The 10,727-nt window shown below is 35.8% G+C and overlaps 3 protein-coding genes across 4 annotated transcripts; 1 reads left to right on the forward strand and 2 right to left on the reverse strand.

Moving 5' to 3' along the window:
- The first annotated feature begins 976 nt into the window (after nucleotides 1-976).
- LOC108206869 (WAT1-related protein At1g25270) lies at nucleotides 977-4,919 on the forward strand. The gene is made up of 7 exons (XM_017377298.2): nucleotides 977-1,315; nucleotides 1,497-1,559; nucleotides 2,423-2,539; nucleotides 2,985-3,237; nucleotides 3,590-3,748; nucleotides 3,980-4,131; nucleotides 4,222-4,919. Exons 1-7 carry the CDS (start codon nucleotides 1,110-1,112, stop codon nucleotides 4,541-4,543), a joined length of 1,272 nt encoding a protein of 423 aa, XP_017232787.1. The 5' UTR covers nucleotides 977-1,109; the 3' UTR covers nucleotides 4,544-4,919.
- An 887-nt stretch (nucleotides 4,920-5,806) lies between these two features.
- On the reverse strand, nucleotides 5,807-6,694 carry LOC108206877 (small ribosomal subunit protein eS28z/eS28y). The gene is made up of 2 exons (XM_017377310.2): nucleotides 6,555-6,694; nucleotides 5,807-6,157 (listed from the first exon to the last, which is right to left on the reverse strand). Exon 2 carries the CDS (start codon nucleotides 6,154-6,156, stop codon nucleotides 5,959-5,961), a length of 198 nt encoding a protein of 65 aa, XP_017232799.1. The 5' UTR covers nucleotide 6,157; nucleotides 6,555-6,694; the 3' UTR covers nucleotides 5,807-5,958.
- Nucleotides 6,695-7,453: 759 nt separating this feature from the next.
- On the reverse strand, nucleotides 7,454-10,669 carry LOC108227989 (putative pentatricopeptide repeat-containing protein At1g12700, mitochondrial). Of its 2 annotated transcripts, XM_017403428.2 has the most exons (3): nucleotides 8,967-10,669; nucleotides 8,470-8,558; nucleotides 7,454-8,152 (listed from the first exon to the last, which is right to left on the reverse strand). In XM_017403428.2, the coding sequence occupies exons 1-3, from the start codon at nucleotides 10,456-10,458 to the stop codon at nucleotides 8,006-8,008; spliced, it is 1,728 nt and encodes a 575-aa protein (XP_017258917.1). In that variant the 5' UTR covers nucleotides 10,459-10,669; the 3' UTR covers nucleotides 7,454-8,005. The 2 variants fall into 2 exon arrangements, with proteins under 2 accessions (XP_017258917.1, XP_017258926.1); XM_017403437.2 differs by lacking the exon at nucleotides 8,470-8,558.
- Between the last annotated feature and the right edge of the window lie 58 nt (nucleotides 10,670-10,727).

The raw sequence follows: 10,727 nt of genomic DNA on the forward strand, positions 1-10,727 counted from the left end.
TTTGAATCATATAAAACGGGAAGGAAAATGAATGAAATATATTCGATTTTCATAATCGAATTTTAACCATTAATTTCTCATTTACTTTTATTCATTTTAACATGATTTAAGGATTCACACATGTATATTTCGCGAAACTTTCAAATTTATAATATGTTCTACACTCTTCAAATAATTTTATGACATTTTCCTTAATTTTCCTTAATACTCACAAAATCAAAAATAATAATTCAAAAATTAAAGCAATAGATTTGATAATAACATTGAGTAGAAACTAATTATACATATTATAGATAATTTCCCAAAAAAAAAAATAGAGAGATCAGACACTTATTTTAACAAAATATGGTTCTTGATAAAATTCATAATTAGCTAAACATGTAATGGGGTGAGTCTTAAATACAAAAATGTAGGGAAAAATTATATAGAAGTTATTATTTATTAAAAAATTCAGATATCATATATGTCCTACACATCAATATTTTGTGATGTTATATTCGTAGAATATATATAGTGGGTGTTTGGTGCAGATTTTATCTGAGATGGTGTTTGGGTAAATAAGCCGGAAGGCTTATTTTAGGAGTTTAAGCACTGAAACAAGAAGTTGGTCTGGCCAACTTCTTTTCTGTTCTCCAGCTTATTTTGTTTTTGTGTACAAATTATCAAACACTCTACACTTATAAATCACATTACCCAAACACTCAACTAACTTAAAAATATGTTATCACTTATCATTTATAATCCACTTATCTATTTTAAACAAAAAGCAACTTTTTTTAAGTTAAATCAAACGACCCATAATCATTAAAATTAAAAAAAATCTCCATATTTGTAATACGAATAATAAATAGAAATGAGACTAGGTGCCCCAAGCTGGTGCAGTTATATATAGCCATTTCTTGGACACTTAAACAATTTTCCAAGCGACTCGCTCTCTTCTTCCTCTTTCTCTCTATATATACACAAACACACCTCCCCTTCTTAACTCCACAGCTTCTCCTTTTCTCTCTTTCTCATCAAACAAGCGAGAAGTCCAAATCTTGATCTTCTTGCTTGTTTAATCCTCCTCACAAATCTTCATATTTGTGGGTAGGGAAAATTGTTTCGAAATGGAAGTGAAAATGGACAAGATATGTAATGTGGTGCATGGCTTCAAGCCTACTATACTTATGCTCATTGTTCAGACTGCTTTTGCTGGAGTCAATGTGTTGTATAAGTTGGCTTCCAATGATGGCATGAATCTCAGAATACTCGTGGCTTATCGCTTCATTTTTGCCGCGGCTTTCATCGTTCCGGTTGCACTTTTTGTCGAGAGGTACGGAATCAGGATTTTGAATCACTCGGGACTAAAATAATAAAAAAAAAATCAAATTTCTGAATTTTGAAGCAATCAGGATTAGAAATATTTATGATTAATTTTCGAACGTCTTTTATTGATTTTTGAAATTTAATCGGGTAGACCCGCATGTTTGTAACAAATTTATGTTCTGTTACAGGAAAAAGAGACCGAAAATGACATGGATGGTGATTCTGCAAGGGTTTTTTTGTGGGCTGTTAGGGTACGTTTTATTTATTTAACTTTTTAAGTTTCTTGGAAATTAAAAAAATTTAATTTCAATGGCGGTGGGGAGTTAATGTTCTGATAAGGAAGATGAAGGGAGCACGAAAAATAAAATTTGTTAGACTCCCAGCTGTATTTTAAAGCGATAACTATGAGTGCTGGCTTGCTAACTGTTTTTCAAGGTGTTTATTAGGTCTCTTTTTGTGTGAAAAAGAAATTATTTCATATAATAGCCGTGTACTGTGTCAGAATTTTCCAATTTTTCGCTTCTCGTGACTCTAAAAGTGTGCATCTAATTTTTACCGTCCAAACTGATCTTTACAGCTCATTCATGTATATCTCTTTATGTGTTCAAGTGACGGAACCAGACTAGGCTATCTCGGAATTTAGTATTATAGTATGTACGGCAAATCTTGTTTTTAATAGGTGATATGATTAATTGAATAATCAGAGATTAATTGCAATTTAAATCAGATATATTTGCTGGTCCTTTTGACTAGCTTCTTATGTCACACCTTTCCTAATTTGTGAAAATAGAAGTGTGAATTTGTAAAGGATGATTATGAAAAAGTTGCTGGTAGGATATTTTGAGTTAGGGATAGGATGATATTCTGCTGATGCAAGTATCCGACTTATTACAGGAAAGAAACCAAGAATTCTTAGCACTATTAAATTCTGATTTTAGTTTCAGCAGCTTTTGTCATTGTGAATCTGTTGTTAAGCGGAAGTATGTGCATCATCATGAATTCGACATTGGTTTTATGCACATTAATCTTTTAGAGCTCCCCTGATAACTTATATTTATTGCTTTAGATTGATCAAATACGATATGTTTTACTAATTTTGGGATGTAAATTGCAGTGGATCGCTGGCGCAAAACTTGTATGTGCAGTGCTTGGTCTTAACATCAGCGACGTTTGCTTCTGCAACTACTAATCTGATTCCTGCCATTACGTTCGTCCTTGCTATCTGCTTCAGGTACTTCAAAATACATATTCTGCATCATGTATGTTGCTTAGAGGTACCATATTAGTCTATTATATTCAATCTTTCTCGCGATCCAGTCTGTTGTCCCTCTTCAGTCTTCATGTTATGAAGTGTATTTACTAGGCATAAAACTGCTTGATTTGGCAACAGAAACAATCAAGCTAGTCCGACCACCTTCAAGGAATAGCTAGAGTTTTGAGTATGTAACTAAAAGGACCAATAAGTTCACATCATTGAGAACGCCAGAACCTTTGTAATTTGTAAATTATTAGAATTGACTAGAGGAAGGATGCATGCTCAAGATTTTGTAATGTATATGTTTCCTCTGAATTCGATCTTGAACTGTGTAATGTATCAGCATTCATGATTATGATGTTTTGTAACTAGTCTATAACAAATTGATTTTGTCATGTTTTGTTATGCATGGTGTACATAGGCTGGAGAAGTTAAATTGGGATAAAGCATCTGGAAAAGCAAAGGTGATTGGAACATTAATGGGTATATCCGGGGCAATGGTTCTCACGTTTTACAAAGGCCCGGATATCAATTTCTGGAATACTCATATTAACCTTCTGGATCATACACATGAACACGGTGGACATGTGCCAGGAACCCACCCAAATAGAATTTTGGGGGCTTGTTTTGCTCTAGGTAGTTGTATATGCTATGCCCTTTGGTTGATTCTTCAGGTACCTTCGAGTTTCCTTCAATCGTATATTTATATGTTGATTTAAATATAGAACATATTCATGGTTGAGGAGTCTACTTTTTAGGCTGAATGAAATATTCAAGACCTTTCACTTGCTATGTGCCATTTAATTGAGTGATGCTGCTTCATCGACACCTTAATTAAATCTTGAACGATCACTAAAATGCATCTGTGATCGATGGAAAAGAGCTCATCATCAATGTATTTGGGTGCTGAGAAAGGATCCGATTTGGAACCTATAGCATCAATTTTATTAATGACACTAAATCATTATTATTCTATCTATGTAAATTTCAAGACTGAATCATCACTTTGATTGCATCATGGGGCAGGCAAAGATGGTGGAGCGTTACCCTTGTCCTTACTCCAGCACCGCCCTGATGGCTACAATGGGAGCAATTCAAGGCACAATATTTGCCCTATGCATGGAAAGGGACTGGAGTCTGTGGAAGTTGGGATGGAACATCAGACTCCTCACTGTTGCTTACGCGGTAACTTATGTTTATATGGATTGTGATTGTATATAGCAACATTCTGCATGAACTGTTAGTACTAATCACGACTCCTGAAATACTGGTATACCAGTAAAACTGCTATCAGTCGTGCGAAAACTAGTACAAATAGTTTCTCTATCTACTAGTTACAAAATCAAAACCAGCATTCTATATGTTGAATGCATGTTTTTTATGATCTATATGTTTTTTTATGTTGAATGCGTTCAGGGAGTGTTGGCTTCCGGAGTGATGTTTACATTGGTTGCCTGGTGTATAAGAATGCGAGGTCCTTTGTTCGTGTCGGTTTTCAACCCTCTGATGCTTGTGCTTGTGGCTATAGCTGGATCATTGGTACTCAATGAGCATTTACATTTGGGAAGGTACTTGCATTCAAATAAAACAAGGAATTCTAATGAATAAAATTAATCGGTAGCTTCATTTGAATATAGAGTTTTCTTTCATTGTTGCAGTGTGATCGGAGCAATAACAATAGTTTGTGGATTATATGCTGTGCTTTGGGGAAAAGGGAAGGAAATGAAGAGGATTGCACAGTTAATGCCAGAAGTAAGCTCAGGAGATTCATCGAAACCTATTGAAATTGTTATAACTTCATCACCAGGAGCATCAGAAACCCGCAAGGATGCTGTCTGTGCCAGCAATAACACGAGTGAGGCTAATGCAACCCGTTCTCCAACAAACAATAACATAAATGAGGTTACTGCAAACAATTCTCCTGCTACTTTGGCAAATACTTGCAGAGAATCGGATGAAATTGGGATAGTAAAGGAATAAGATATGAGTAAACATAAAGACAAGGATTTTGCAACATGTCAAGAGTTCTTTTAGAAAGCGAGTTTTCTTAATCTCAAGGCTCGGAGCACCTACTATAGAGCTAGCTAGTATGATCAATCCCCTTCGTATGTTCGTTTGGAGAGAAGCTATCTGGTTTCTGCTGGAGGCTGAGTGGTGATAGAGCCACTCTCTATCTCTATCCGAGAAGAAGAAAGGATTGACAGTAGTACGATAGTTTGTGCCACAACCCATTTGCTCAATGCGTTTGGGCAGTTTTGGTAGTGATGGCGAGTGGCACTCTAGGATGTTTTCTTTAATCTACGGCACAATAGACTTATGTAAAGTTTCCTGCTAATAATATTTCTCGAGTTTCAAACATTCTTCTTTTTCTGAATCTTTTATAATTGTTCCGATATACATCTAGCAACTTCCATTCCAGACTTGCAGCTGTTGGCTTACTCGGTGAGCCGCCCCGGTCACTTGTGCTTAAGTGCAGGTTCTGAGTGCATGATGATCAGGTGTGTTCAATCTCCTTGAGCTTGAGGGGAAGAGGTACTTAAATGAGTCCTCAGCACTGGAGAACTAGTAATGCCTTTCAGAAGCGGATCCACAGGAGAAATTACTTTAGTTACTGTGAAATATCTCGCAACGGTCTGGTGGTAGATGATAATCAAGCAATGCGTTTGTGTGCCGACTGCTGATTATATGAACACAAACTCGAAAAACATTGCTATTTCATTAAGAACGGAGGACACATTGCAATCCAAGACAATAATCATCTGAAGCTTTATTACTCTACACAAGTAGTCTAAGCTACATAGTCCGAACCAACCAAATTAAGAGTCTACCGCAAATTACTGTTCTCTTTGGAGCACTTTCCAGAACCAATATGCTGACATTTCAGGAACCCTCACACAGGTTTCCAAATCAACAAAAGTAATGTCAAACCTTCAAGTGTAACATATAATCTCTATTGAAAGTTGTCAAGACCAAGCAAATAGCCAACAACTGTCTTCTGCTGTTGTATGCATAGTACATAATAGTTCGCTCTCTGTGACTAATATACACTTACCCAAACATCTACGCCGCCTGCATACTATAGTCAGAGAAAACTACCAAACAAAAGGGATTGCTATTGTATGGCACCATGGCCATTCTACACAACCATACACTGTCATAATAAGTTCAGAAAGACCAAGAGATTAAATTTTTATGCCAAGCACAACTACTCAATTCATTCTCAAAGATTAGAAAACATTCAAATGAAAACGAACAAAACTGAATATATAGAAACACTAAAGCACTTTAGAAGTGTTCAACCAACTCTCATACACTACCAAAAAGTTCGGAAATAGTTGCGGATCCCAGCATTTCAATGCAGTTAAAACATAAACAAGTAAACACACAAGGACATTTCAGCGAAGTCTTCTTGCCTCCCTCTCGGACTCCAGCAAGGTAAGGATATCACCCTCCCTGACCGGCCCCTTGACGTTTCTCATAATATAACGAGTTTGGTCCTCGAGAAACTTAACCCTCACCTGGGTCACCTGACCCCTGGATCCAGTACGACCCATTACTTTCACAACAACAGCATGCTTAAGCTGAGTCTCCATCCTGCACACAAACAAAAACCAGAATTGGTATCATCATACACACTCACATAAACACACTATACACATCTTCAAGAATCCCAAGCCACTAATACTAAATCAAAGCTAAAGTCATTCTAATCGCAACAACCAAAACACGGGTTCTGAGCACAATTGGATAGTTCAAGTCACAAAAGCACAAAAGCTTTCGATTCTCGCTTATCTCGAGAATTTTATCAGAACATATGCTAATTCATCAGGCTATAAGCTTTCTTGTGTAAAAAACACATGGGTTCTTGAAAAAATCACCAATCTTTAACACCCATCAATTCGAAAATACAAATTTATCAACATCAACAACATATACACATACAAACCCAAAAAAGATACAACAATATAAGAAGAGGGGAATGAATGAATACCTGAGATATTTTGAGACGGAGAATGTGCGGCTGCTTAAGCTGAAATTACTCGAGAAATATATTAACCCTAGTATGCGCCTTGATGGATTGAGTAATTTATGACTCAGCGGCACAAATTTTAATTACATCATACTGGTGGTATTTCATTATTAGAATATAAGATATTTTCCAAAAAATTATTAGGAATGATTTTTCTAATTAAAAGTTTGTTACTCCCTCCGTCCCTTTTTATTTGTCCATTTTGGGGAAAAAAACACATACCAAGAAAAAATTGATTGTATGAACTTTTTCGTTAAATACCTCTAATTAATATCTTGAAAATGGTGGAATACCCCTACTTTATGTCTTGAAAACATGAATTCAACCAAGTTTTAAATAAGTCAAGTTTTGAAAATTGAAATTATGGAGATATATTTGAAAAACTATCATTAAATTAGTCTTGAAAGTATAAATGGACAGATAAATAGGGACAAATTTTTACTTCCAAAGTGGACAGATAAATAAGGACGGAGGGAGTATATTTTATTTAAATATATAAAATATAAAATTATTTGAGAACTATATATCAAATAATTTTGTATAAATCTGTTTGCTAAATTTGCAGGTAAAAATGTTATTTAGTATGTTATTATTAAAGAATTTACACTTGTCCTTCTCATTTTTTTATAATTTTTTATTATTTAATACATTAAAGTATATACAAAATATCATTTTATAAATTATTTTTCACAAAAAACTTCTATGAAAAATTAAATTTTAAATTTTTATTAGAGAAAAAGAATTTAAAATAATTTATAAGAAACTTAAAACACGTATTTTTTTTAGTCCATAATTTCATATGCTTCTTCCTGTTCTCTCTCTGGTTAATAAGTGATGAATTATTAACGATGTCTACTAAATCTCGATAAAATAACAATATTTTTATTTGCCTCAGTACGACCAGGTTGTGCTTCTTTCTTGTAGGCTGCACAAAAATTAAGTATTCATTTTAAATCAGATATGCTGTTCTACTAACATCTGCTACGATCAAAAAATGTGATTACAATATGAAGGTTGGAGACAGGTACAACTCTAAGAACTCGGAGCTCTTGGCCAATTTCTCCGGAACCTGTTAGAAAGGCAATCGAGCCTTTGAATTCCCCCAAGATGAGTTTGAGAACAGCTAAGTTTTTGTTATGATGCATAAGCTGAGCTTTTTTCCCACTACAAGTGACAAACCCAAATAGTCGGGACATACTTTACCAGCAGCAGCACATTTTGCTTCTTTTCATGATCAGGTTTCTTCATAGTGGAGTAACTGATCATACAAGTCCACAGGTGGATGATTTTAATACTTTTGTGTTTCTTTGTGAAAAACATTCTGCATCTCGATTAACACCTGTCAAAAACCTTTTGCATCTCGGTCATCATCAGTCTACCCCATCAAAACCTTATGCATCTCGATCAACACCTCAAACACCTATTTCTTGGCTGGTGTCACCATTAGCATCACTGTCAATATCAGCAAGAGTCACTTTGGGCATTTCTGGCATGGCTTCCTCAACCTTCATAGATGTGATTCTAATCATTCTATCCTGCCTAGAAAATTCCCCGGAGAGCTGTAAAAAAACAAAAAAAAGAAAAGAAATGATAGACTTAGTGCACTGACAGAGACACGCAGCTTAACAGCATGTTTTGAGATACCTAGAGCACGCTCAATATAAGAACTAGTGTATTTAATCCGTACTAAAAAAATTCTACGAAAAACCTGAGATCTTTGACCAAGTTAGAAGGAAATTCTAATATACACATTTATTTCTATTCCAATATTATATATAAATCTATAAACCGAACTCCTTTCTAAGTTCTAACTCAACATGACATCCATCATTATTAACTGAAGATGAGGATGTCAAAGATCTTTCCAGAAACATACAAGATCATCAGATGATGCAAAATTTTGAGCTGGACAAAGACTGTCGACAGTTTCAGAGATGGGTGCACCATGTTTTTCCTGATACTTGCCTGATGACAACAACAATCAAAACGGTATTTAGTGGTAAAACCATGAAGTAAACATGCTGCTTACAAATGCATCACCTTGGACTTGAAAAAAACTAACCGCTTATCATGCTTGAATTGTTAACTTAACAGATAACAGACTAATAAACGAAAAATAAGACGCAGCAAATTATTAACAAGCAAGAGGAGACTTAATAAGATCCACATCAATAATTTGATACTTAAGGAGCAATAACTAAATTGTGTAACAAAGGCCCTATAATCTACAATTAGAATCCCAACAACAAGGGAGATCCAAAAGTGTAATTTTAATACTTTACACATCAGGTATGTAAGCAAGAAACGGAACCACATATCTTACCCAGAGTTCCAATATCTTAAAGAAAAAGATAATTTACAAATGTTACATACCTGATTGCATGCACTTCTGATGCAGTGCAATGAGAGTTGGATCCTGTGATTCTACTGAGAGCAGAATCTGTAATAAAGAGATCGTAGAAGCATCTGCTGAGATGCCGCAATCAACCATTTTGTCTATTAGTCCACATGCTTCATTATACTTCTTATTCCGAATACATCCACGAATGACGATATTGTAAGTGTCCTTATTAAGAACTTCACCATTGCACTTCATCACATGAAAGAAAGACAGTGCTCTATCAGCATCCTGATTCTTGAAAAGACCATCCAACAAAGTTTTGTATGCTACAGAATCCACCATGTGGCCTTGACCTCGAACCTTGTAAAAAAAGGTTAGTGCTTCTACAGGTCTGCCAACCTGACAAAGCCCGTGTAACAAAATGTTATATGTAATACAATCGGGTATTATCTTCTTAGAAGCCATGGTTTTTAGCACAGCAAATGCATCATCAATTTGCCCTTGTAAACAATACGCTTCCAGAAGTGAATTATAGGTGATTATATCAGGATATATTCCTCTTTTTTCCATGATCTGAATTGTCCGCTTTACATCTTCCAACTTCCCAGCCTTGGAATAGGCATCGACTAATATATTAAAAACCCAGGCATTTGGAGAAATGTTCATGTCATCAATCATATTCTTCAAAAGTTGAGCAGCTTCTTCCTGTTTATCCGCCTTACACAGACCCTGAATAATCGGAGTATATGTGTAAATATCCGGCAGTATGCCCTTCTGCACCATTTTCGAATGAAGTTTCAAAGCCTCATCAACAAGACCCCGCTTGCACAACGAATCAATAACCGTCGCATAAGTAACCGAATTAGGCTCACAACCATTCTCCTCCATATAACTAAACAACCAAAGCGCCATACTAGCATTTCCTGTCTTAGCCATACCGTTAATCATAGTCGTAAAAGTAACAACATCCGGCTGAATTTCCCTCAACCTAACAAGCTTCCTAAACATCCCCTCAGCCTCCTTCACCTTCCCTTGCGAAAGAACCCCCCTAATAATAACATTAAACACAAACGCATCAGGCACAAACCCGCGTTTTATAATGCCAGCCAACAGTGAGAACGCATAATCAATTCTCCCACAATAACAACAACAGTTCATCGCAATGCTGAACGTGATCAAATTGACAGGCACTCGTAAATAACACATATCCGTAAACAGGGAAACAGCAAGGGCATATTGTTTGATTTTAACGAGACCCGATAAGAGCTGGTTAAAGTTAATCACAGGAAGGGCAGGTTTTAGTTTGAGCATTTCATCGAACATAACAAGTGCATCATCAACTTTACGAAACCCGGACCGCGAATAGTTGAGCAAGTCTGTGGAAATGGTGGTGGAAGTGTGGGGATTCGAGTTAGGGTTAGGGGAATCGAGATTAGTCGAGTGAAATTGAAGAATTTGTAAGGAAAATAAGGGGGTTTTTGTAGTTGTAGCTTGGCAACGTAGGAATGGGAGTGATCTTAACATTTTGGTGCTCACTTGCTCTTAGATGTTGAAATTTCATCTGTTTTCAAGAGGCTTATTTCATTAAAGTTAAGAAAATGGAAGAGGCTAGTAGCAGGGTTTTGATTCCTAAAGCTTCGCGCGAATCCAGATTTGATTTTAACACCTTACCAGTTACCACTACTCCCGACTTGCTGACGAAGAAGGGTCTCCCCGAATAAAAAAAATACTCCTACGGTCCCATAATATAATATACTTTACCTTAATTTTTTGCACATTTTATAAAACATAGT

Source organism: Daucus carota, chromosome 1, assembly GCF_001625215.2.
Source record: "Daucus carota subsp. sativus chromosome 1, DH1 v3.0, whole genome shotgun sequence".
Classification (NCBI taxonomy): domain Eukaryota; kingdom Viridiplantae; phylum Streptophyta; class Magnoliopsida; order Apiales; family Apiaceae; genus Daucus; species Daucus carota.

Bases quoted from the DNA above. Each gene is read 5' to 3' on its own strand.
- LOC108206869 (XM_017377298.2), top strand. From the start codon at position 1,110: ATGGAAGTGAAAATGGACAAGATATGTAATGTGGTGCATGGCTTCAAG. The intron at 2,540-2,984 runs GTACTTCAAAAT...TGGTGTACATAG, and splicing joins GTCCTTGCTATCTGCTTCAG to GCTGGAGAAGTTAAATTGGG. The intron at 3,238-3,589 runs GTACCTTCGAGT...ATCATGGGGCAG, and splicing joins CCCTTTGGTTGATTCTTCAG to GCAAAGATGGTGGAGCGTTA.
- LOC108206877 (XM_017377310.2), bottom strand. From the start codon at position 6,156: ATGGAGACTCAGCTTAAGCATGCTGTTGTTGTGAAAGTAATGGGTCGT.
- LOC108227989 (XM_017403428.2), bottom strand. From the start codon at position 10,458: ATGTTAAGATCACTCCCATTCCTACGTTGCCAAGCTACAACTACAAAA. The intron at 8,559-8,966 runs GTATGTAACATT...TGTTGTCATCAG, and splicing joins TCAGAAGTGCATGCAATCAG to GCAAGTATCAGGAAAAACAT. The intron at 8,153-8,469 runs GTATGTTTCTGG...GTTTTTTTACAG, and splicing joins TTGCATCATCTGATGATCTT to CTCTCCGGGGAATTTTCTAG.